A 27,796-nucleotide genomic window follows, 5' to 3' on the forward strand; every position below is an offset into this window, starting at 1 on the left:
TTTGTATATATAAACGTGTCATCATACACGTTTTATTGGCACTAAATTGTTGTAACATTTTGTTTCTTGCTCGATACACAACTGGCAAGTAATAAATAAAACACTACGCAGATTCCCTGACAGATATGAAGTAAATGAGTATGAATAATGCTTCAATATGTGTGTGTAACATATCACACATATCTGCAGAATTTCGATCATTCGCGCGCGCGCGCGTTTAGGATAACATTATGCGAAAGAATATTTAAAATACTGGAATATTTTAAAACCGCAGGCAAGACAAAAACTCACGATGATATCAAATTGATATTAAAATGACGCGAGAAAACGACTAAATAACTTATTTTTTAATGACAACTCGATAATTTTTTCGACATTTTGACATCATCGTAATTTTCTGTTCTACTTGGGTCGACACTCATATAACCATTCAAATAAGTATCTCTTCGTAAATCACTTTTGACACGCAAAGTGTCGCAAAAATTGTTTACATAATCGCGACGTTATATTCCACAAGTTCCAGGAATGCGCGCGATAAAATCGACAGATTATTCGATACTGTCATACTTAATCTAATAAAGGATAGCTCTAGTAGTCAAGATTTGACCAAATTCGCACTATCTCTGTCGCGTATTTTTTTAACGACCCACATATGTTTCGAAAACATGTGAGACTAGTATATGCTAGTAGAATAGCGTTGATATCGCGCTTACACTCCAGTAGGTCGATACTAACTTTCAACGACAGAATCGTTCTCGCTATGTTATCGTTGCATAGATATAATACATGCTAGAAAAGCTATGCAACTATGTTAGTGACATTGTCGTTAAAAAGTTACAGAACAGGCCTACAATAAATCAATTCTGTAACTTTCAACAATTCTCTCTCTCCCTCTATCTATCTATCTATATTTTTTCTCTCTTTCCCTCTCTCTCTCTCTCTCTCTCTCTTTCTCTTTCAATATATAACTCCAGGCGCTTTAATAAGATCTCTACCCAAACGCCATTAAACGTTGAAAGATGTATATTATATTAATTTAGCAATTCCATTTTTCGATTAGTAAACAATTTTTGATATTCTTTGGAAATAATTCCAAGATATTTTCCCCAAAAATTACAGATTACGTTTGAACAGATTTGAATACGTCCTTACGCCACGGCAGTTAGGTCGGAACTTAATTTTCAACGACAATGATTATCATTATGTTATCGTCACGTAGGTATTATAATACATAGTAGAAAAGCTGCTCAACGACACGCCATACTGGCGACATCGCCGTCATAAATATGAAGTCAGAGAATCGGTCATAAAATCATCTAATACCTAATTTTTTCACCTCCCGTTAACTTGATCTACCAGTTATTCTGTTGGAATTGACCAGTCATATTTGTTTGGCAAGAATTAATCAATCACGGTTGACATTTAACCGATAGATAAAGTTAACCGGAGGTGAAGAGATTGGACATAAGGACACCAAAGAGGAAGATACTGAAAACACTCGTTCATAATGGTTCATCATTTTTAATGTAATTTGTAGTAGCACATAGTATAATATTAATTAAATTAATTATATATTAAATATTGTTTTTGTATGCACTGCGTGTGACCGAGTAACAATACAGACGAGACTAGCAGATGGTGACCTTCGTAGCGCTACCCCTCTTTCATTAATGGCGCAAAGTTAGAATTATTTGTCGTTTCTTCGCGTTGTCAATTTAACGTGGATATTCCTGCGACACGCTCTCTCACGTTTGTCTATTCTCGAGTCTACCCTCTCGTTCCCGAAGTCCGACAGCGCTCTAACGACCGTGAAACAACGATAATAAGGGGAAGCCCGCTCCGAGTTGTTCTTTTTTTTCTTTTCTTTTTTTTTTTTGGTTAAATAATAAAATCATTCCGCCGCGTAAGAAGTATTCGTTACTCAAAAACAGCTGAATAAATAATACGAAGCATAAATATGATCGTCATCTCAAAGGCATCGGCAACGACTCGCGTTCACTCGCAAATTCAAGAGCGCAGCGCGTCCCCCTGCAGTGTCTTTTAACGATATGTCATAGAATGGAACGTGAAATCACGCTTGTATTGTCGTGCACGCGCGAACACGTGCCTCGATTGATCACGATGAGTTGTTTTTGCATATGCACGCGAAGTTCCTTTTTTCATATGTACATGAATCTCTCGGCGACTCGAAATTCTTCGACTTTGGTTTCCGCGATCCTCGTCGCTCTCCGCGGAGCGGGTCGATGGATCGATCGATCGCCCTACTCGTCACAGCCGCTTGCCAATGCCTTCAAAATTCGTCGAACACTGATCCTGTGACAACGATTACGCGTGTAAGATACATAGAGATATTTCATTAAAGTAGTCTGTAACGTAGCGCAGCTCTTCGAGACAAGTCTGTAAGGGATTTTTCGCGCCGTTCCGCTCTCGTTGTTCTGGACAAGACACGTTTACGGCTAAAATTTTCGCGTAGCAGTGGCAGTTGTCAAAAAACGCTATATACTTGGTTATCGTACTTGTCCTAAGCTAACGTGTCTATTATGGTTACCGTTCTACGTGATCGCGGCGGCTTCTCTCCCTCTTCCTTCTCTTCTTCTTCTCTCTCTCTCTCTCTCTCTTTGCTCTCTTTCTTCCTCTTTCTCTCTACGTGTTTATCTCTAAATCTTAGCAATTGTCGTCTCTGTACGCGTATAACTACGAGTCGTCGTGCGGTCGTAGCAAAATATCTATCTAGGTATCTTACGTCACAGAGTAAAAAGAAAAGGATGTCAGATACCGACAATATAAAGGCACGACGGATTCTTCTTGATGCGTCGTGCTGCGAGGATGGTGGTTACTAGCGAGCGTTGTTACATGCCGAAAACCGACTAGCTAGACTAACGTATCGGTGCTCGCATCAGCAACGTCGATCGCGCGTACTGTGACAACCTGGCTGCTTCTATCTGTTAGAAATTGACGTTGTGCAAAGTATCGATGTACATACGATGACGCTAAACGGAACAATTGTGGCGACGCGCGATGCGCCTTTACCTTTACTCTCTAGCGTAGTGAAACACGCAATGACGATCAGATCGCGCTTCTATATATATCTATATAATATATATAGAACTTGATGCTGCGACAACTCTCGATCGATTCCGCAAGACGGTCGTTTTTCATCACGGGACAACAAGAAATATAACATTCGGTAATACAATAATGACAATTATTGTAATATATATGTATGTGTGTTAATGTATGTCGGGGCGTTTTATTTGCTCTCTAAATTTCTCAGAGCGAAATCGTACTCGATGGCGGTATTCTCGCTCGTATGATAGTAAAAATACTGCCACTTTAAATCGCGAGGATTTCGATCGAACTATAGAGCGAATATTGCAGCCGACTAAAGTGGATTTGTCCCCGTTAACAATGATGGAATACGGGTCAGATTTACTCCTCAGTTTCGAACGAGAATATTCGCTCGATAATCCAGAATGGAAACTCCACTCTATACAAATGAAAAGACGTTCAACTTGGAGCGATTCGACGATCATTTCACTGCTCGAGTAGAATTTCACCCCGAGGAATTCAGAGAGTATGCGCTTGCGGAATTCTGTTTAAACCGAATCGGTAACTTACGCTCTCCTATTCGAGAGAGTACCACACCTGTTAGCCGGCGCTCATTTACCTCTTACTCATTAACGGATAGCAACATCGAGAAGGCCAATCGATGGATGTGAAGGTAGCGCTTTACCGGGGTGACTGAGCAACGAGGTCGAAGAACAAATCGCACCTTTAAATAACGCTCCGTAGGTAGCGGCCGCTTCGTGTTACACTGATCGCGATCGTCGACCGGGATGGTTCTGAGCCGTCAAACAATCATGCGGCACATGCGAAGTACGATGGACAGCAGCGAGAAGAAAGCCCCTCGCGTCGCCGGACTGCGTAACAACAAGACGCGCAGCATTATTAACAGCATCCCGAATTGCACAGCTCTGTGAATCCAGTACAGTCTGCAACGGACAATAATCGAAACGATGAGTTTGGCGGAATGATGATGAAAGTGAGGGGGAAAAGAGGACACAAAAGACAAAAAGAGAGCGAAAAGAAAGAAAAATGAAAGAAAAAAAGAACAAATATATTTATGCGAAATGATACTCAGTCAATGTAATTGCAAGACCGATAAGAACTGATGCGAAGTTGTCGATGCGATAATGTAGATATAATTAAGAGAATTTTAATTTTACATGCATAAAAAAGATAAGAAAACGTTCCGTTTATTCCATCCTCTTCGGTGTATTTTTAGCGCAAGTTCGCAACATAAAATGTATAAACGCAAACATAAAAACAAAATTTTATTAAAGTTCGAGATTCTGTACTAAGAGGCCTATTCTATAACGTTTAATGATGTCGTTATGTATCGCTGCGCAGTTATTTCATAATACAAAAAAACTTGCGCTATGATACATAACGACGTCATTAAAAATTAGAATGTCATTAAAATAGAATATACCTCTAAGAGACAACATGCAAAATCATATCGTGATAACAAATGTGACACAATAATAAATTGTGAGGTGTTGTCTTGTAGTCCGTCTGTGGTAATCATGCCAATAATATAAAATATACATAAAAAAATTCGCCAGAAATACGTCACTCGTCCGCAAATCACCAGAAACGTGAGAGAAAGTCCAAATAAGTCAACAACGAGAAAGCAAGAGCTACTCCGAATTTATAGTATTTATAATATTTATAGAATTTATAAAAATGTGAAAATAGCTATGATATGTCAACACAATTATGATTTGTTAACACAGATCGACTGAATACGATTTTGTATGCATGTGAAATTAAACTTTTTTTAATTATATACATATTATACGTGCATTAACCACTTTGCGTCGGCTCTTATTAGCCTTACATTGATCGAAAAAAAGAAGAAGGTAAACAGAAGCGACGTCTTACTTCGTAATGTGTGAACGGGCGGCTGGCAGTGTGTCCGGACTCTCTTTCAGGATGAACTGTCGTATCCCCAGGATGTAATGCTCCAAGTACGACGTCCAGTCGATTTCCTTGACGTCGAACATGAATATCTCTCGATCCTCTGGACTGAGTTGCTCACCCAATTGTCGCACGTTGTCGTCCCTGAAGTTCCACTGATGCGTGCTGAAATATTGCAAGCACTTGGTGGCCTTGTAGAGTTTCGTTTGCAGGCGGACCATCACGGGCCGCGTGCCTTTGAGCCGGGCGAGGATATCTAAAATGTGCGCTGGTAGCGTGTGCTGGAGCGTCACGCACAGTTTATGCAGAATGACGGAATAGTGACAACGGCCGCCCGGATACCAGATCAGATCGTTCATCGGGTGCAGCCGACTGTATTTGAACGATAAGTCGATGAACTGCTTCCACGTGATTGGATTCTGCTGACCGGTGCAACAGTTGTAGATGGTGATCGTGTCGGAACGATGAGTCGCGGTTTTCCATGCCGCGCAGATCATCAGATTGATTACCATGTCGACCGGCACCAAGTCGGCCACCATGTTTTCATGGCACAGCATGTTCCTACAAAGAGAGAGAGAGAGAGCTTAGTGACTTGGGCGATATTCAGAATCGACTCGCGGGTTTGCGAGAGCCAAACGCAGCGGAAACGATCGGCAGCGCATCATACCTGAAGAAGCCCTTGCCGGCGGCAGCGATGATTCCCGTAGGTCCGTTGCAATTGTCCACCCAGCCGGCGACCGGTTCTCTGTACGACGACAACACGATCGACGGCCTGACAATCGCCATCGGTAAGGAGCCTTTCTCCCTCTGGAGCATTCGTTCGGTCAATGCTTTGGTAAACGTGTACGTGTTTGGCCGGCCGGCAATTAGACTTGGCGTCAGATCCTCGACCATTTTATCGTCCATCCACTTTGTCAGTGCGATCACCTGTTCGGGTTCCTTGCCCAAAGGATAAATCTCCTCAGCGACGTCGTCTCGGTCGCAATTGCAATACGCCGTCGACACATGAACGAACGCCTGCAATCGAAAGTGCTACCTTCGCTATGGGTTTTATCATCATCGCGGAAGGAAAGATAATACACTGCGATTGCTCGCGAACACACACACTCGAGTCTCTCGCCTCGGTGTGCCGATCAGCGTGTCGTGCGCTCCTAGTAACAGCTACGTGTAAAGTTGCATAGGTGTACACATGTATATTACGCTGCACTCGCGCGCTGATATCTCTATATTTGATCGTATAAAAACGTGAAGAAGGATTGGTCGGTCGGTCGGACGAGCGAGCGAGCGAGCGAGCGAGCGAACGAACGAACGAACGAACGAACGAACGAACGAACGACCGGTGAGTGCCGTTTGACGATAAATCGCGCGACATAGTAAAGGTGCACAGGACAAAACACACTCGCATATAAGCCGGCTCTATTTACCTTCGGCATTTGCAGTAATTTGACCAATCGAACGCATTTCGCTATTAAGCGGAAACTGTGGGACTAGCTGTCGGCTAATTAAAAATCGATGATGTACGCCACGAACAAACGAGCAAACGAAGCATTTCGAAAGCGCACTCTCGAGAGCGTTTCTCGATGCGGTGGAGGCGTAACGACCATTCGTAGGAAACATTCGCTGTAACTTATCGTGAAGAGTCGTCAAAACGGGATTCCGACACATAATGCATCTCCCTTTCTCCGATTAGTCGGGTTCGATCTAGAATCTGCGACTGCAAAGCAAGTATCTCTACGCGGCTCTACTTCTTCGTTCGGGCCGCCGTCGGGAGGCACGTCTGCGGCGGAGATACGTTCCCTTACCTCGACGTTGTGCATCCGGCGGCACAACTGGACCAATCTTTTGGTGCCCAGCATGTTTATGGTGACTGAGAGTTTTAAAGCCTCGTCGAATTTCACGGTGGCCGCCGAGTGGAAGACCACCGACACGGATCGTATCAACATATTTTGATCGGTCTCCGAGATGCCCAACTCCGGCTCCGTGACGTCGCCGGCCACGGGAATGATCTTCGAGAGCTCGCCCGGGGAATCCCGCCGTAACTTCTCAAACAGCTGTCGAAAGAAACGTGAACCTTAGTTCCACTTTGAAGACACAAACTGTCGATGTAACGGAGAAAGATCATCACCGGCCCGTCTAACAGTTCTTGCAGCCTCTGCTGCACGCCCTGGCCTCTCTTAGGTCTCATCAGCAGGTAGATGTTCTTGATGTCCGGACACGATCGCAGCAGCTTCTCAACCAAAACCTTGCCCATGAAGCCGGTGCCGCCAGTTATAAAAATCGACCGGTCCCGGTAGAACTCCCTTATGGACATGCACTCGGTACTAGACATCGTGGCCATTTTAGAGATCTGCGAACGCACGAGCGTTATTTAAGAAACTCCACGACTGGTGGGGTGAAATTACAGTGGAATAAATTACTCGTATTTTTCACCTATTGTACGTATTGCAAGATCGTCGTTGGGTGGAGCTTATTTTCTCAAACCAACTCTTTTCGTTGTTCCTGGTGGGATGAAAATAATAAATATTTATTACATGTGACCAAGTGCAAAAAACATCTTCACTATTCAAAAAATGTCGTTATACCGGCTGATGTACTACCTGCTTTATTTGCCTCTAGATACTCTCCGAATTGATTATTTCTGTTTTATTATCTGAAATATGACGCAGAGACTGAACGGTTCTCAGAGACGATGATGCAACGTCTCCAATGAGCGATGTGACGTCCCTTTCTTGCACTCGTGTACGTCGTACTGTGTTCTTTCGTGCGGCTTGCTACAATCGAATCCAGTGCCCGTCGGATTCATTTCGTGTCCCTTGCAGTTACAGATCTGTGGAGAACAAAATGGTAATGTGCCTTGTAAGTTCGTTGCTACGTACCGTGTCTGACGACCAGGGCCCTGATTCTCAAAAATATATCGCATACGATGTTTCATGAAAAACTATAGTTTACGTTACGTATACTATAGCTTTTCACTAAAGAGATATACATGCGAGATATTTTCGAAAATCTGGTCCCTGATATTCAAGGCATCATTTACACGTAACTATAAACTGGAGCTCCATATTACACGTTTAAACGTATTTAGTATGTATGCGTTTAAAATTTTGTATAACAAAGTAATATCGCGCTCTTATACGTGCTCTTGAGAATATGAATCTGCTTATTAACTTTGAATCCGTTCATTTATTCGTTCATGTATAATCTGCTTATAATCCGTGTCTTCAAACAAGAGTCACTAGACTTGCTTTCTAGCAACTGTAGAATCGTAGAATTTTTCTACCAAAAATTTTGAAAAATGAATCGAAATAAAAACTCTATTATAAAGATATATTTTCACTTTCTTTCTTTTTTTCTTTAAACGTAATTTAGTCCAATTATTATATATTTGCAAAAAAGGAGAACGGGTTTTTCAACCCTCTGGCCATCAATTATCCAGCACACTACATGTAATTGTAAAGATATGCTTTCGTATTTTCTCTTTCATCGTAAATAAGTCCAATTATTGCTCTTACACAAAGGAGGAGCAAGTTCTTCGACGACCAAGTATTCAGAACATTCGTCTTGTCGATCGAGATTCGTGATATTAATTTACGTATGAATATGGAAATATATTTCCGCTTTTTTCCTTTAAGCATAAATACATTTTTTCTTTTAAGCATTTTTCTTTTAAGTATAAATATATTCAATTGTTCCGCACACGTAAAGGAAAGACAAGTCGAGACCCTGATGATTAAGTATTCAGAACATTAATTCACATGTAATTAAAATATGCTTTTTTGGAGGTATACTTTTGCTTTTTACTTTTAAGTATAAATAAACATTTCCTTTTTTCTTTGAAACATTTTTCTTTTAAGCATAAATAAATCCAATTGTTGCGTTTACATAAAGAAAAGACAAGTTTTTCGATCGAGCATTCAGAACATTAATTCACATATAACTGTTAAGATATGCTTCCGCTTTTTTTTAAGCATAAATAAGCCCACCTATTGCACTTACAAAAAAGAGAGACAAGTTTTTCGACACGATCAAGTATTCAGGAATCAATGTACATGTAATTCTGATATGCTTTTTCTTTCTTTCTTTAAGCGCAAGTCAGCCCAATCGTTGCACTCGAAAAAAAGAGGGAACGAGTTTTTCGACGCTCTTTTATTTTTCGCAAGAACGCGACCGTTTTTCACAAACAAAGAGACGGATTACGCAACGCAACATAATTATAAATATATCGAACGTGTACTTGCCGGATACGGTCGCTGCTTCCCAAGCGGTTGTAATAAGAGAGAACAGATGGGAGATCGATAATCGTCTGTCACGAAAGGGCGTAAGCGCGCCTTGCCAACCGATTTGCGAGCGAGCAGTGCAGTCTAACGTACCGTAAGGGGGTTACGAGGGTGTTTAGCTTCAAAAAGAACGAGCTCGTGGACAAAATCGGATCATTGGCCTTCAAAGAGGAGCGGCGAAGCATACATATATTCGTGTGTGTGTGTGTGTGCGTGTGTGTACACATTCGCACATCTACAGAAACGAAAGTGGCGGAGAAATATTCGTTATCTCGCGTAATCTCACCGCGAATATCAACGCGACGTAATGTTATCTTCCGGCACAGCCGTTATGCCGTCTACATCATTTTATCGGAAATCGAATGGGACTCCGACTGAAAAGTCGCAGAACAAGCGTTAACGGCGAAATCTACGGTAAAAGAGTGCGAGGATTTACGGTCGAAAATAGCAAATCCATTTCTGACCAGCGCAGTCGATATCGTCGCTACGTGCAGATAATTACAAGCGATTTGTGCCGGCGTGTTACTTAGCGAATTCACAATGCGACATTTACGTAACCGCAGTTTGAACGTTCTCTGCACGCTGTAGGAATATAAAAAAAAAAAAACCGCGACACTTGGCGCCCCGATTAGAAATTTAACCCGTAGTCCTGATCAGTCTCTCAATCAGTTATCTGGTTTGTACAAGCTGATGTCATTGGTTCCTGGTAAGTCATGCGACGTAGCGTAACACAGCAATCAGGATCTTATCAATAAGGATTATTAATAATTTCACTGAGAGAAAAAGTATTCAAAAATTAAAAAAGAAATATTTCTTGCATGCTAATATAACACATTTACTTAAATCTAGCTTCTTCTTTCCTAAATAGCAATTGCTAATTGCTCTTATGAAAAGCCAAGACCTTGAGAAAATATTTTCTTCGCGGAGAGTTACACGATTCCGTTAGTGCAGTTAAACTTTCTGTTACCTGGAAACCAAACAAAAAGTCGGTTCTAGATACAGAAAGGTTTCTGTACACTGACAAGTTTAAGTACAAGTAAGTGCTTTCGGTCAGAGTAAAATATTACTTCTTGTTAACGAGTTTCTCGTCTGGTTACTCCATTCAGTTACACGAACTGAAACTTTTTATTTTGTTGTCTGACAGATATTTTTGTATTATCATAAGTATGTTATTAGTACTTACAGAATCGATATTTTTTATTTTTTAGATATTTTTTTCTTTCAGTTAGTAGAAACTTATTAATCGTTAGGACCCGATAACATCGCTTTGTACAAACCAGATAACCGATTAGGATCAACTTAATCAGAAGCATGGAATAAATAAATATCCAATCGGAACGTGATCTCTTTCTCTCTTTCTCTCTCTCCTCGCCGAATTTCATGATCTCAGACGTTAAATGTCAAAATTTCCCGATTCTACAATTCTGACAGATCTATACATATGCATGCACATAAAAGAATTGTACAAGCAACTATTAATAAAAACTGTCGACGAAATCTCGATGTCGCGCCGAATCATATCAAACCCGATGATACCCGAATTCTTCCCTGCGTTATGGATCTTCTTTGTTATCGCGCGTGCGTGCGTGCGTGCGTGCGTGCGTGCGTGCGTGCGTGCGTGCGTGTGTGTATGTGCATGTGCTTAATTTTCAATGTTTCGTGGAATATAAATGACGCCCTGGCAACGTCCCAGTGATATATTCGGTTTCTTTTCACGTTTTTTCCTTTTCGCTTTCAACGACTCCAATCAACGAATTACATCACGGCCGCAGAACAGCTTTCGTTCGTATCACCTCGCGCGGCTGATAATACACCTGCATTCTGCACGGTAGCCGTACAACACCCGGTCATTTTTACCGACCAGACGCGCGCACGCGGTCCGGCTGAATGTTTTGCGCCGGTGAAGAAATCGCGGCGCTCGCGCTTTTTCCCCGTGCGCTCGCGCCGCTGCGCCCGATTTGCGCCGCGGATTTCAACAGCGCATTACGCAAGGAATGCGCGGAAAAACTGGGAAACCGAACCCGACAACAGCCCGACGCGACCCAGCTCGACGCGCGAGCGAGCCGAAAAAGCGGCGTGCTCATTGCGGGTCGCGAGAAAAAGTGCACGACGCATTCTACGCTCGCCAATAAAATTATCCTAATAGTCGCTATTTAGTAGTCCCCGTCGAAGGCTGCCTCGCCGCGAGTATCGCGGTCCCGGCGAAACGGACACGAGAGAAAGCTCCCTCGACCTGTAAGCACGCTCCGGGCCAGGGGAGAGAAGAAGGATCCTCGTCGCTTATGCCTGTATCACACTACGGATTGAAGATTGAGGATTGCGGGTTGAAGATTAGATTTCGACCATTCAACGAGCTTTCCTTGTTCCAATTGAAGTTCCAATCTTCAATTCGCAATCCTCAATCTACGAACTCTGGTCTGATACGAGCTTTTTAAGGGGAACTTCGAGTTTTTGGACCGAAAAATCGAAGATTTTTACGAATTGTTTTCGAAAAAATGAATAAAAATGTAGAGCTTCGACCGTGCTATTCGTCACGTTGTTTTGGACATGAAAAAATCTTTTTAAAATTGAAATTTCATCCAGATTTTTCATGCTGGGCGCAATGTCGCATTGTGAATTCGCTAAGTAACACGCCGGCACAAATCGTTTGTAATTATCTGCACGTAGCGACGATATCGACTGCGAGGAAATCGCTGGTCAGAAATAGATTCGCTATTTTCGACCGTAAATCCTAGCACTCTTTTACCGTAGATTTCGCCGTTAACGCTTGTTCTCCGACTTTTCAGTCGGAGTCTCGTTCGCCGGACGCCTCTAATCGGCGGGCGACATTACAATTCGCGTAATAAAAACGTGAAACAAATGGGACGTAAACATTTTAAAACTGTATGAAATTTGTTGGAGGGAGAACTTCTCTTCTATACGCGGAAAGTCGAAATTTAACAGAATAGCGACGCTTTAAAATTGCACATCTCATTTCCTCTCTTCCTTCCTTATTTAGTGTTGCGGAAGAAATTTCCGGAAGAAATTAATTTTCGACGTCTCTGGTTCACGCGAGAACAAAAGATTCATGACCGCTCTCTAGACAGACAGTCGGAATTAACCTTTATTAACCTTTATTAGAATAAACCCTTGACCCTTCAATAGACGCGTACGTCTTTTTTCTTTTACTTCACTTTAGACGTCTGTAGGCATATTCTGTAACTTTCTAACGTCTTCACATTACATGTCGAACAACGTCGTACGACGACGTTTCAAGATAACGAAAATGTTGATAAAAGTTGCGGAACAGGCACACTGGTTCACCATTGCTCGCTTAAAGTGACCTAATAAAAATGTTTCTGATTGTATCAGTAAATAACTGATCTAAACACCTAAATCCTTTGGAAAATTGCCAAAATCAGTATTTGAAAACATATTTCAGATGTGAAGGTTACTGTTTTTTTTTTTTTTTTAGAAGAACTACTTACGATAAATATTCTTTCTATCCGTACGAGACAGAAACCGTTATAGTATTTTTCCTATTTTATGATTGTAAATCTATAAGAAGCTCAATTACAATTACTTCTTATAAATATTTCTTTTTATAAATAAAATAAGTGTTTTAATCATTATTTTTTTATGAGATCGTCGTAAAAAAATATGTTTTATTCGGAGAGAGAAAACGTGCTAGAGCGAATAGAATATTTTCGCGACTTTCGTATGATTCGGTCGGTTCGATTCACTTCTCTTCTTGAAGCTACACGAATCTAGCTTCAACGAGCCTGATTACGGCGAGTTTCAACAAGCTACCCACATTTAATAGTGGTCAATAGTGGTCAAGCAGGTGTCCCGCAATGTGGTCTCTTTGACAGAAAGTTGTCTATGAAAGCGCGACTGAATGATTTCAACGTCTCCTGATTCTCCCTATTAAAACATCCAATTTCTTCGAGAAAAGAGTCGAAAGTATGTACGACAACAGTAACAACTCACAACTATTCACTTTGCGAATATTGTAGGCGTGTCCAACCGCGTTTGTCACATATCGGATGCATTCGTTTATGCAGGGTTGCCGCAGATGATCGTTTATTCCATCTGCAAAAACGACTACGGTGCAGTTTGTCGTGCATTTACGCAGGGATACATCCCATCAAAGATCCTGCTTCGGATGCTCCGCTCACAGTATTGCGTAAACGAATAGATATAATCCGCCATTTTAGATTTTATACGCGTGCGCTTCGTGTTAAAAAGAATTTTAAATGAGTTCGTTTAGAAAAGTTAAAAACCATAAAGGTTCATCCCAATCGATCCCAATCGATCCCAATCGATCCCAATCGACAAAAGCGAAAAAAATACAAAGTAAATTGTTATGAAATGAAAAAGCTATTAATTTGTGTTTGCGATCAAATTAATCTAAAAATGCATCTATCAAGAATGTAAATTGAAAATAATCTGTAGCACATTTAAAAATTCTGGACTTTCTGTTAGCAATTTTTTAAATTTTTTGTAGTCGACGCGGAGCATGTTTGTCTGGAAAATGCCTGACTACGAGCCGAAAGTGAACAACAACGCTTGTCTTTTCTTTTCAATATATAAAACCAGAATTCGAACTGCAAGAGCGGCAGGAGGAAAAGAACGTCGCAATAATGTGAAACATAATTGCAGAATGGGCGAAACGACGCGCAGGGCGTCGCAGGGCTCGCAACGGGGTTAGAAAGGGAGGAAGAGGAGAATTCTGAATCTTTAAAATCGCATCTCGAGCGTTCCAATGTGAAAAACTCGCGAGTGTTTTGACGGAGGATCGCCCTGTCCGCCGTCGTCCGGGCGGATCGTGAGGATCAATCTTTACTTGATGTTCGCGTTAGATCGCGGTAGCGCGTTCGGATAGACGGCCACTTGCATTAGATAGAAACGGATACGAGCACGACGAGGCTTCTAGGTCACCGTTCTGGCCTCGAAGCAGTCGGGAGAAACCGCGAGCGTCGGGAGCCCGTTACATGAAGACCCGTTAGGCGCGACTACGAGGGACGAGTGCGGGTGTGAACGCGATCGTGACCGCGACTGGCGCGGCCGCGCAACCGTGAAACCGATCAGCCATCCTTCGGGGGTGTCCACGCGCTTCGCCCAGTTACACTTTTTCTCTTTTCGCCCGTCACTCTCACCTGCTCACCGGGCCCGCCGGTCCTCTCCCGACAACAGCGAGGAATATAAATATCCTCGTCACGGGCCGTCGTTTCGCACGCGACTTGGAATATCCCCGAACAGACAAGGGAGCGATGTGGAGAGACAACCTGGTCCTATTGCATGTCGCACCGAGTCACCATTAACGTCGACGGCCACAGCACGACGAGATACTATGGCTTCCGTCGGCTAGAGAAATTATAGACTTTGCTCAGTTGACTATGCGCTGATTCGGGAAAGAAGGGCCGAACACTCTAAATTTCTTGGAGTGAGACTTCACTCCAAAGTAGTGAAAATTGCGCCAGAAGTTAGAGCGAGAACTTCACTCCAAACGAGTGAAAAAATGGCTCGCTTGGAATGAGTTCTCACTCGTTTGAAGTGAGTTTTCACTCGTTTGGAGTGAAATTCTCGCTCTAACTTCGACTGGCGCAATTTTCACTACTTTGGAGTGAAGTCTCACTCCAAGAAATTTAGAGTGAAGAATCGTAGGTGATATATACTTTAGAGGAGCTGTTACGTGCAGCGATATTTTATTTTAAAGAGATCTATTTGGAAACATCGAGGAAGCTGTGTCTTAGGGAGAATTCGCACCTTGGTAAAAAGGCAGGGACCAATCAAAACTCGCGCTAGTAAAAAAGCAAAAACTGTCACGACTATTGGCACGAGTGGCTTCTGGGTTTCTGTTTTTCAGAAAAATATGAATTCTCTTGTCTTAATCTTCGTGACTCGCCTGCTCGCTAAGGTACTCATTGATAATCTGCCTGGATACATATTACGAATCTCGAGCCCTTATCACTACCTACCGACTGCATGCATATTTATTATTCTGTCTCTTTGGGTAAAAATCTATCTTAGTCCTTCTGATCATTATCTATCGACTGCATGCGCAACCTACCAATCACACTTCGTGAATAAAAGCCTATCTTAGTTCTTATGTATACATAGAACAAAAAAGTTCCTCGCTATTTTGCAAACACGTTACTACGAAAATTATTGAGATATTGATTTAAGAAAATTGACGCGCATGATGACGGTGGGACGAGCTCTGAACACGAAAAAAATATTGTAATAAAAATTACAACAGAATTTTATAATCTTAGACTATACAGAAATTATGATCAAAATTACTATATATCTGTTTAAAAGTGTTATGCACGTTTGACTTTTTGTTGTAAAATTACTATATATATTCACAGAAATATAAATCAAACTTATTATTTTTAAAATAACTTAAATTATTAAGTCAGCATAGTCCAACTGTTCAGAGAAGAAAGAGAGAGAGAGAGAGCATTATAAAATGAAATATAATTCTTAACGTAACTTTTACTCTCTTCTCTCTACAGTATTTTCTCCGTATACGATAATCCAAAGAGATACTTTGGACTTGTTCTCTGATTTCTTGATAATGATGAATATAGACATGCGTTGGTTGTTTACAAAATAGTCTGCCCTAGTTCACACAATGGACGTAGAAATCCTTCAGTCTTTTGCTTCAAAAATCTAAAAATATTACGTAACTTCTGATAAAAGGTGACACGTTTCCCGTGTCACCAAACTCGCAATCGCTAGTTTTATGATACGACTTTTGCTAGAAATTACGTTACAGTTGATAAAACAAAAAACTAAGAGCTCACTGCATTTGTCGTCCAGGACTGAAGGATTTTTTCGCTTATTTTGATGAATTCTGTTTGTACGCGAGCTGACGTACGATCTGCATATCCCTCAGACGAGCTAACTTAGGTGTTCTCGTTTGCCGCTCTCGTAATCAAGCCTGTCGACGTGATCAATCCCCGTGTAGTCCCGAATAAATTACGGTATCCCGTAGTTTCACGTCTCAATCGCAAAATCGTTTTACATCACGTCTCACGAGTCACGCGTGATAGAACGCGAGATCTCGAGAGTTCATCTCGAGACCTCGAATTTTATTCGCACGATCAGGAGGGTTCGCCGCGACGTTCTGCCCGACCTTGCCCTAAGCCGCGATCGCGAGAACGTCCGGATTAAAGGGATTCGAATTGGATGCGGTCGACTCATCCCGGATATTTTTCGCGAGACGCGCCTGGAATCAGCGCGATAGTAAGGCTACGACGTGGCTCGCGTTTCACAGCGGCCAATAGCACGCCATCCGGCATGCACTAGCGTGCAATTGGCGTTCGAAGTGTGTTAGCGGGACATTGACTTCCGAAACGCGCGTCACCGTGCACGAGCGTGGCCGAGAAGCGTGACAAGAAATACTTATGCGATTGACATCGATACCGGTGAAAAAGTGATCGCGATCAAACGCTGATTAGCGGCGAATCGGTTACTCTAGCGCGACGAGTATCACCGGGACTGAGACGCGTTTTCGAAAACAAAAGCCCTATTTTTCACGCGTATTCGTCCTTTTTATTCAAAGCTCCGTTTTTCTTGTGCGTCTCCCGTAAAAACCAGAAAGAGGTATTCAGCATGCAAACACGCGTCACACTGAGAAAATAATATTTGGCACTTATAACTATAATCACATAGAGGAATAATTATTATAAATTATGATGAAGAAAAGTAGGTTTTTTTTTTATTAAATTCTATTATAATGTCATATCAAATCGGTCAAATTTTTTCTGAGTGCAAGTATACGGCCCCACCCAGTCGAAAATGAAACGGTCGCTAGCTTGCTAGAAGCTGATTATGGCTCATTTGGAGCGTTTAGAAGTCCAAGTGAGCCATAATCAACTTCCAGCATGCTACGCGACTGCTTCATTTTCGACCTGGCAGTAATGTTTCGTGCATCTTATCGTTGTTCGAAACACGTCTGACGTATTAACAGCAAAAAAAAATCAATACTTCTTTTTTTCTTGCGTTTAAGCAGGTTTTAAGATATATTCACAACGCACGCGTGAACACGCGCCACTCGTTTTTTACAAGCTATATTAGCATAAATGCGCTGGAAGCCGCAACCTTTCATTAATTATGCATATATGATACTATATTTGCATATATAATTGATCTCCTTATTTATTACAATTTAATTTGCGCGTTGAATATCACACGTAAAAAAAATTAACATACAATATGTGATGATTGCTGCCGAGAATGAGACGTGAAATTAAGATACATATACATATTTGTGTGTATATATATTCATTTTTTTAAAAGTATCTTCCTCGCACATCCTCACGTACTGCACGTTCTCATACATATGTATAAAAAAATATATATTATATATATATATAATATACTGTATATTATATATATAATATATACTTTTTATAAAAAATAATAAATATATATATGTTTTACATATACATGAGAACGTGCACGTGTGCAAGGAAGATACTTTCAAAAGAATAAATTTTATATGTGATGTAACCGAGAGATAATCTTCTTCGAATTTATATTGTAAATATAAATATGTGTCAATATATATCACGACATATATTTTATACAAATGCTTCAAGCGATGAGAAGTGGTGTCAACGTTTCTAGATACAAACGTGACTCACCTTTTAATTAGATACACCGGGACTCGACAAAGTACGTATACGATTATGAACGTTTGGATAACATAAATTTTATAGCTACAAATCGTATTCATTTCTCTTACAAATGTAAATAAGACAGATGTTAATATAAACTGACAATAAAGTGTATTGTAAGATACAAATACGTTTGAATTAATTTTATATTTTCTCTACTGTGGGCATTACATACTAAATATTTTTATCGATAGCGCGTACTATACTCAAGTAAAAATAATAATTGAAGAAACACATAAATACATATACACTAAGAGAAAAAAATATCTAAAAATGGAAAATTTTTTTTGTGAATATTAATAACATATGTACTTAAGTCTAAATTCTCTCTCTTTTTTCTTTCTCTTTTATTTTAATAAAATAAACGATTGTGCTTTAATGAGAGGTTTTCTTAAAGTTCGAAGAAAATGCATATCTTTTATTTGAGAAATATTTTATGTTCATATATAAATAAATATATTACAATGCTCGCACAACGATTAAGAGTATATATTATTTCTTAGATACTTTTTTCTTTCAGTGTATAACTTGATTTTTGCCTCTCTTTACTGACATTAAGATTAATGTCTCCGAAGTAAATTCGAATTATTGATATATGCAATCTGCGTGATGTTTCTCCAATATTAACGCGTCAAAAAATTCATATATGACAGGAGGCGAAACTCATCAGCATAACAAAGACGAAAAGACAGCGAGAAAGCTGTGAAATTATTACAGGTTACGTACCGTCTATGCATTCGAAGATATATTAGGTATCTTTTGCAATAAGAAGTCACGCGTTAGCAGGTTTATCTTTGGTTATAGTTCAGCCTATCGATGATCAAAGCAACGGTATAAAGTGCCATGATGTATGTGGCATCGCTCACGTGTGCACAATTCCGGGCGTGATATATCACCCGCTACTTTTGTTACATGTTTCATTAGGTTTATTAGGTTTATTACAAGTTACGTAACTTCTGTCATATTTCACATCTTATCTTCGACGTGCTATAAAGTATTATTAAATTTATTTTTGAACTGTTGTTAAACGCTGCTGACTCAGTTGCATGCTTCCTTTACAAGTTGCAAATAATAATGGCCAATACGTCGTTAATTTAATAAATTATTTTTCAGAATTGTATCAATGTTAATTGTGTCCAAAAAATACGACAGAAATTATGCAACAACCTAATATCTACTATTTTAGGCTTCCGCGGTGTGAGGGGATTTTGATCGTCTGAGAATGTATTATCTGACAAACAAACGTTTGTTTATGTTATGTCCTCATCTCACAATGAGACGCAAAATTACCGAGATTTTCCGTGCAAATGAATTCTTGTGTATTCCGCTCTGCCTCTACCAATTACGGCCTTGCGTTCGAGCATCAGCCCGAAGCAACTGCGCGAATTGTTATTTATTCGACTTTTTCCGCCGTACAGACCGCGAAACACCGCCGAAGGTGTTTTTTCCTTCCGACCCGAAAAAGCGCGGCGTTCCTTTTCCCGCAACAAAACCGACGAGATCGTTTTGCTATTGTAAATATCGCTTGCTTTTCCCCTTGCGGTTTTCCTTCAAAACGATAACGCGGCGATAACATCGTTTTAGAAGGGCGCGCGTCTGCAATATCGATAGTAATGGAGTTATAATGTCAGGTAATTTCGTACAGATAACGTAACAATAATTAGTCAACACACATACATACATACATACACACACACATGCACACACAAGTGCGCGTTGCGTGCACGTAGAAAAATTACCGCCAAAATAAAGCTCCACTTTCTCTCTTCTCCGCGAAACGTTAAATTTACATTGTCTTGTGAAGCAACGCGAGGAAGGTTAATCATCCGCCCGTGCTGTAATATGATAGACTCGGCAAACAAAAAACTCGTTTATAGCCTTATCTGATACGTTCTCGATAATCTCAAAGTTTGCACTAGCGCACATTCGTACAATGTTGCAGCCATTTATAGCAGACGTTGGAAGAGGGATCGACAGACACGGTGTGTCTCCATCGAACGCCACGTGCATTAGCGGTTGAACGGCCGCTGGCACAAAAATGTTCGATTAAATTGCCGACTCTGCGATCGAGGAAAAAACACAAGTCTATTCTTTTTAACTGAACTGTCTGAACTGGTGCACACCGATGCAATAAGTTAGAGCGAGACAAGTATATTCTGTTTTACTCCAACCTATGGCACCAGTGTGCACCAATTGAAGTAATTCAGCCAAGAAGAAGACCTGTGACTTCTCGCGGGCCCGCGGATAGAGTCTGATGCTCCATGGTGAGCGAAAGAAACAATCGAGAAACTAATCCGCGCTTTTCAAGACGCGTTCGCTCCGGATACCGCGTGGAAGTGTGCCAGTCGCCGTTGCCTGCGATTGAAGAAGCGCAAATACCAGCGATCTATCTCGAGAGCAGAATTTTCGCTTACCTCGGCGACCACATCACGCGTTTATATCTTCAGTTTGCCGAACAAACAAGTTAAGAAAAGCGGTTGTCGATCGGAACGGCGTGGAGAGAGCGCGCACCTATTAGAACTCTCGCAGGAATGCTCTGTTACAGTGTCTGTCGGCGATGATAAGGCGCGATGAATTGACTTCCTTCGTGAAACGAAACGTGCACTGAGCCCATCTGCAACTAACGCAAGTTCCTTATACCCGCCGGTCTGATAGAACGGAACGTTCTCTCCCACTACGAGCTCCGCATCGCGAACTGTACACCTCACCGACGCCCGCGTTACATGACCCGATCCTATCATGCGTGCGTGCGCGCGAGGGCCTCTCTGATTTTACAAAAGCGACGATCAAAAAAAATCGCCGTCGTCAAAATTGCCTCACCGGTCGCGGATCAAACGTCAAGTGATCTATCTCGCGGGCTAGTTTTTGCCCGCCCGCACGTCACGAGGTTGGTGGCCAATGCGTCAAAGGGTCCGCGCGAAATCCTCCACTGCGCGGGGACCCGCCAAGTGGCACACACGCATTTCATTAATTCCGCTGACTAATCATTAATCCTCCTTCTTTCGCCATACACGTCACGAATTTCATCCGAATTTTTATTTGTAACTCGGGAGCGGGGATGTTTAGCAAAACGGCGTCGATGAAAGCGTCGTTTCGTATGCAATTGTGTCCGTGAGCGTTATTGCTTTTGAGAAGAGACATGCAAGAAGAAAACACATGTCTAACATGTCTCTGAATTTTAAGTGATTCATTGTTTTACTAAGTCCAAGTCTCGTCTTGTTGTCGCGTATGTATTGACGATAAAAAGAGAGAGAAAGAGAGAATGAAACCCGAGAGCACGAAAGACGGGGAATTTGAACATGTTCGCTATTACGATTTATTTAGAAGATTCTTCTCACAGACTATATTCTACATGTAATTGTGTAAAACAGTGACTTTGTTCGTTTACGTGAATGAGGAAGAAACATAATCGCTCTGTCGCACATACGCGACGTTTTCTCTAAATTTCTTGTGAAATTTCACTCGAAAAGTAGAAGTGACCACTGAATGACTCAAATTCGAGTGATTTTTCACTTATACAGAGTAGATTTTCGAATAATCGAATGAATATTTTCATTTTAAACTGATCAGTGTGAATCTAATATAGAGGAGAGTTGTCGAAATCGTACAGGTCTCTTAAGCGGACCAGGTAGGTATGAATGAAATGTCAAAAAAATCGATTTTAGTTTTTTTATAATCGGTTAGTACAATCTTTTAAGAACATTTTGGCGCAAGACGGATTTCGGTATTCGCAAAATTGAGTTCAAAAGAGTCAAAAATATATTAGGCCGTACGCGGCCGGCAGAGCGTTTGTTATCAGATAGCGGCGCACTTTCGTGCTGCCGTTGTTATATAAGACGAGTAGAATTTATTTATCGATCTTTCAGAGAAGGAGAAAGATCGCTATTTTATTTGATATGAATGAATATAGCCGGTATCCGATTTCCTATCATTGCTTAGCTTTAATCCTGTTCTCAATCTTTATTTTTCTCAAAATAGCATTTCACGATAGTTTTGTCGCGATAACTCATGAACGACTAAAGATATCAAGTTGCTCTTTTTTTTAATTAAAGATAAAGGCATATTACATAAGCTGAGCTGATTTTTGCATATAAAAATTAATTTTCTAATATCGTTTTAATAACAAATATCTTAAATTTTTCGACTTCTTTAGTTTTTTGTCTACCATTGCTTTAATTTTAACGTTTTTTTTTTAAATTTAGGTTTAGTCTATAGAAGGAGATTCCACAAAATTCTACAAAATAACGCCTTCAGAAAATAATTAAAAAATTCCAACGTTCTCCCGAAATCGCGGCAAAATTGCAAAATTGAGGTTTCTTTAAATTAATAATATTTCATTCAATTATTAATATTTTTTTATTACTAATGCTTATTTTATTTCTAAAAATGCAACGTTCTCCCGAAATCGCGGCAAAATTGCAAAATTGAGGTTTCTTTAAATTAATAATATTTCATTCAATTATTAATATTTTTTTATTACTAATGCTTATTTTATTTCTAAAAATGCAACGTTCTCCCGAAATCGCGGCAAAATTGCAAAATTGAGGTTTCTTTAAATTAATAATATTTCATTCAATTATTAATATTTTTTTATTACTAATGCTTATTTTATTTCTAAAAATGCATTAAATTGCAAGAAACTAACTTTATGTATGTTAATTCACTTGTTCTCAACCGTCGTTCGATATTGCCGAATTTTCAGCCATTGAAATCTACTTTGTCTTGTTAAATTGCGCTTTATCAATCATACTTGATTTTTTAAACATCACACATAGAATGTAAGTATAGTATAATCTGAAAATTTTTTGTTTAAATTTCTCATTTTTACTATTTAGACCATATCGATTATATTCCATATATAATAAAGAAATTAATAACCAATATTACAAGTAATAATCAATATGACTAATAATAAAAATATTGATACCATTTAGAAGACCGGTACGATTTCGGCAACTCTCTCGAACTTTACTGTTCTAGAAACATATCCACTCTAATCAATTGAAACATTTGCTCATATGAAGTCAGAATCCACTCTAAACTCGAGTGAGGCATTCACACATGCGATTTTGAGTGGCAATATTCGTTATCGCTTCGAGTGAAAATACTGTCACTTTCCACACGTTTTTAATGAGATTACACTTCAAGAAATTCAGAGAGTTCACTTCAAGAGGTTTAAAGGAAATTTGGAGCGAACATCGTCAAATAAAATTGAAAATTTTGTGTAAAAATGAGCTTGAAGTGAAAAATCGCGTGAAAACACGTGTGACGTTGGCGAACGTGTTGAAGATCTTGAACCTTGCACACACGAGGAAATGCAAACAATAAAACTTATAACCTAGCCAGACAAATAACAAAAACCGCATATGCATAAGACCGTTTAGACCAATGAGGATTTAACATAGAGTAACCATATTGATTCGCATAACATGTTCACTGGTCGAAACGATCTTGTGCTATGCATATGTATGTGCGGCTATATAAATTCGTTTGGATAGGCTTTTCAAACTGTAAGGAAATTGACCAACCATAGTCAATTATTCTTTAACCGTAAGGAAAACAATCGACTCTATGAATTTGTTTGCAACTTAGATTTTGTTGTGTTTTTGTGTACTCTTTACTTTTTATATGTGTGTTGTTCGTCTCTCGCGTATATGTTGTATCTTTAATTTTGCGCTCAGCTTAACGGGGTAAACCGATACCAGGATACTAACGATGTTAATATGATCGTCGCAGTCTTATTATCAACGCCGGCATGCAACGGTAATTGTAGAAGACGACTTATTTACTCTATCCTTTTTTCACGTTCCATTCGTGAACGACATTGCAATCTCTGCACTGTTGCCAAGCCAGTGATGAATATTATTCAAGAGAAAAAAAAAGAGTACGCAACGTATCGCAATTGCTAAATTATATATTTTAAATAATTACTAAGCTATGACTATTGCTGAATTGCTAAATTATATTATAAGCAAATGTCCCCCGGGATGAAATACGACTTATAAGAAGAACTGAGTGTACATCCACTGTGCGCCAAACGAAATCTTGCTCAGAATTTATCTATTAACATGACCAATTTCATTAAAATCAATTATGAAATATGACGTCCTTGAGTTTTGTGTAAAAAGACGAAAGTCGTGAGAACGATACAACTGCTTATACAGCAATCTTGGTACACAGTAAAGTTTAATTTACGGACGGGATACTATGATTATTTTTTATATAAATTTTTTTTCAACTTTACTCTAGTGAGGCCAAAATAAACCGTCAATAAAGTCTGTCTTGCTAAAGAATATAGTAAATTTCGCTAGAACATGACTAAGTTTTTATTCTATAGCACATTTCAGTTATTAAAATATATGAATTATATTTCATATGAGACGAAAAAGATAGTCAATTACTGCAGAATGTCTGTCTATCTCTCAGTTACAAAAGTCTATAGTAACTTCTGCTATGAAATTCTCTCTGTACACTGAGAGAAAAAATATTAAAAAAGGAATATTTTTATTCAGTGCTTATTAATAATATTTACTTTAGTCTGAATTTTTTTATTTAAATGTAATAATCAATTATATTTTCATTTGAAAGATCAAATTTTTAAGGGAATTTTAAGGAAATATATATTTTCTTATTTAACAAATATTTTATGTCAGCATAAATAAATATGTCATTAGTATAAATATCATATGTCATTAGTATAAATATCATATGTCATTAGTATAAATATCATATGTCATTAGTATAAATATCATGTCATTAGTATAAATATCATATGTCATTAGTATAAATATTATTAGTATCCACTGAATAAATATATTTTACTTCTTAGATATTTTCTCTTTTAGTGTAATTGCGCAATTTACAGCGTAATAACTACGTCGTAAAAAATACAACTGATCGTTAGTATAAGCTGGCAATTGCAATATTTTTCGAATAATTTTATCACCGGCATTTTTTCTCCCTCAACAGTTGGACGGCTGCAATGATGTTCGCGACGTAAAAAGAGGGTAAATAAATTAATAATTATTGTTATCTTTTGTATCGAATGTTAATACATTCGATAACCCGGAATCCGAAGGTCTTAACCGACGCGTTAATTTTAAATATTAAATAATGCGGCAATACAGGAAAGAAATATTAATCTTCTCTCGCCACCGCGTATTGAATGTAAACTCGGTTCAAACTTGGTAAGTAGCTGCGCGTTGTTAATTGCGACTGACACGTGCTTGCATATTCGTCGAATTGTCCAGTTGCAAATTATTCGGTGCATGGTAATGATTTTAAAACGATGATGAAGTCGGAAGACTCACGCTCACGCGACGAGAAGAGCGACTTGGTAAAATTGCGAATCATTTCGCGCTTCGCCAACTCTAGAATAAACCGTACATTTTCGTGCAACACTTATACATGACGGAGCAACAAGACCGACGATGCTACGTTACATTTCACGACACCTCAAATTCGGGAAAATCCAATAGCAGAGAGCGCGAGGAAGATTGGCAACGTCATGAAGAGATATTCTTTTTCTTCCAACAACATGCGCAATTTGCAAACGTCTAGACGTTCGAATTGTCGAGTTCACTTTATCGTAAGTCATACATGTTGTAATAAAAAAACAGAAAATGAAAACAAAGAAAACACAATACAAATAACACGAGGACACCCTCCTCGTTCTTGGTAAACGTGAAAAACATTAAGAAAAATATCTCATTCACAAATACAGAGTAGTCCACGTAAAGCAGAGCGTTTTTCGAGTCGTGTGATTTCTAGTCACGTTACACATTTAGATTTCCAGACGATTGTAACACATTGTGCAAGCGGGGCACCAATCGATTCAATAGCGAGTTATTAATCGGACGGGATGCGGATGGGCGAAGACCGTAACTCTTTACGTAGACTACCTTGTACATTCTAACGTTAAAATCGACGCTATACACGAGGAAAAAGGAGGATTGCGACGAAGAGAGGCGAGGCGAGGCGAGGCGAGGCGAGGCGAGGCGAGGCGGGGCGGGGCAGGGCGAGGTGAGGTGAGGTGAGGCGAGGTGAGGCGAGGCGGTGCGGCAACCACTGCAACGATGCAACCAACGCAGTGCGCTCGAAACTACTGCGAATCGGTTCGTAAATATTGCAAATATCAGATCGATCGGGTGCGATTCGAGCGCACGTTAAAGAGACGACAATCGAGGTTTACCAGGGAGAGATGAAGAAAAGAAAAAAAAGAAACAGAAGAGAGAACGCATGCAAGTCGAGTCGAGTCGCGTTTTCGTCTCTTTCGACTGGGGTAATGGAGGCATACGCGGAAGTGACGCGTCATGTATCGATCAGGTTTCTCCGCGTACTTACCGATGCGAGATTAGAAAAGTAAAAAAGAAAAAAAAGAAGGAAAACCCACTAAACCGTAAAATCGCGAACGACCCGGGAAAGGCAGAGAGGGAGGAGGAGGGTTACAACCCGCAAGAACGGAGCACTCGGTATATCGCGCTGAAAGTCGTACCGCCTTCTCCGTTTTCCGCGCCGCATTACGTCGTCGCGGAGAGAACAAAATCGCGGGGACAGGCAATCTCTCCTGCAGCTCCTCTCCTCCTCCTCCTTCTCCTCCACCTTCTCGGAGCTCTTCGCACTTCGCAGGACGATGCAACGCGGGACACAGGGAGTTTATGCGCCTATGTACGCCTATGTACGTCGCGGAACGTACCTGACGTTTCCTAGCACCGGTACTTTAACACACGGTGTACACAGGTGAGCCCGATGTATCTGGTCGGCGCGGTCGCCAGGAGATCTGTTCCCTTCAACCGCGCTGAATATACACTTGCCGTGTGTACTTGAAACAAAACATATTGGATACGTCAATACATGCACACACGACGTGTCCTGGAGAAACGATAGGTGGTGGAGCAAAAGAGCACGGCGAGAGAAAGAGGCGCGCGCGCGAGGGAGAGGCGCGGCTGAAAACAACAGACCGACTTTACCTTCGGCACCGGGGCGAGAAACGACGGGGAAGTAACGCACGAGGCTACCGCAGGACTTCGTGGAAAGGAGCGAGGGCGAGCGCGAGTCAAAGCAAGGGCGAGGCGCCTCTCCGGTCCCGGCTCACGAGGAGGCGGCTGTTCCACCCGGCTCAGGCGCGCGGCAGTGAGGAGGCGCGCTCGGCGGTCAGCGACCAGCCGGAGCGGCACGGTCGGCACCACCGTAGCCGTCGTAACGAGTGGAAAATCGCACAACCGCGGCCAGAAGCTTGCGCCGGGTGGAGCACCACGTACTGGCTGCCGCGAGCCGTGGCTGTCGGCTGGGACGCGACATCGCGCGCACAGCCTTGGTCGATTTTTAAAACGAAGCACCACCCCGCCGTGCGCTGTACCGTCTGCTGTACCTCCGCCGCCGCCGCCGCCGCCGCTGCTGCTGCCGCCGCCGCTGCCGTCGCCGCCGAAAGCTCCCGGTGGGAAGGGTTGCGTGTCGGCGCGAGGAGGACAGATCAACCGAGCGCGGCGATACACTTTCGGCCGAGCTCGCGAGAGAACGTCGGGATCGCGAAACGGAAATAAAACGACGGAGGAAGGCGCAGAGGGTGCGAAGTGGTCGCATACGGTAATAGGCGCGGCTAGCGGCGGCGGCGGCGGCGGCGGCTAGCGGCGGCGGCAACTCCTATCCGCATCGGCAGCCTCGTATATCGCGAAGAATCAATGTCGCACTCACTTACGCGATCGCGCTGCCTCCTCCTTCCTCAGGCGATGTCCACGCTGATCACCGCCAACGCTGGCAGTATCTGCTTCAACACAGAATCGCCGAATTCTCGCGTCCTCGCCGCCTAGCAGCCAATACCCGTCGCATGCCAACCGAGTCCGCCATCTTCGCTGAACTGCCAAATACCCG

The 27,796-nt window shown here is 41.1% G+C and overlaps 1 protein-coding gene across 16 annotated transcripts; it reads right to left on the reverse strand.

The window, feature by feature from the left end:
• Positions 1-1,501: 1,501 nt before the first annotated feature.
• On the reverse strand, positions 1,502-27,796 carry LOC116842563 (putative fatty acyl-CoA reductase CG5065). 16 transcript variants are annotated; one of them, XM_032811963.1, is made up of 10 exons: positions 27,624-27,796; positions 26,622-26,747; positions 20,341-20,540; positions 7,578-7,807; positions 7,398-7,479; positions 7,106-7,327; positions 6,783-7,031; positions 5,648-5,997; positions 4,945-5,541; positions 1,502-3,992 (listed from the first exon to the last, which is right to left on the reverse strand). In XM_032811963.1, exons 6-10 carry the CDS (start codon positions 7,316-7,318, stop codon positions 3,851-3,853), a joined length of 1,551 nt encoding a protein of 516 aa, XP_032667854.1. In that variant the 5' UTR covers positions 7,319-7,327; positions 7,398-7,479; positions 7,578-7,807; positions 20,341-20,540; positions 26,622-26,747; positions 27,624-27,796; the 3' UTR covers positions 1,502-3,850. The 16 variants fall into 16 exon arrangements, with proteins under 16 accessions (XP_032667854.1, XP_032667839.1, XP_032667840.1 ...); XM_032811948.1 differs by having other exon boundaries at positions 7,411-7,479; positions 27,624-27,795; XM_032811949.1 differs by having other exon boundaries at positions 7,411-7,479; positions 20,341-20,546; positions 27,624-27,795.

The sequence above is a fragment of the Odontomachus brunneus genome, unplaced genomic scaffold, assembly GCF_010583005.1.
Source record: "Odontomachus brunneus isolate Ranch 3 - 2012 unplaced genomic scaffold, Obru_v1 Obru_scaffold_025, whole genome shotgun sequence".
In the NCBI taxonomy this organism is placed as follows: domain Eukaryota; kingdom Metazoa; phylum Arthropoda; class Insecta; order Hymenoptera; family Formicidae; genus Odontomachus; species Odontomachus brunneus.

Bases quoted from the DNA above. Each gene is read 5' to 3' on its own strand.
- LOC116842563 (XM_032811963.1), bottom strand. From the start codon at position 7,318: ATGGCCACGATGTCTAGTACCGAGTGCATGTCCATAAGGGAGTTCTAC. The intron at 7,032-7,105 runs GTGATGATCTTT...TTCTTTCGACAG, and splicing joins AAGAACTGTTAGACGGGCCG to CTGTTTGAGAAGTTACGGCG. The intron at 5,542-5,647 runs GTATGATGCGCT...CTCTCTTTGTAG, and splicing joins GCCGGCAAGGGCTTCTTCAG to GAACATGCTGTGCCATGAAA.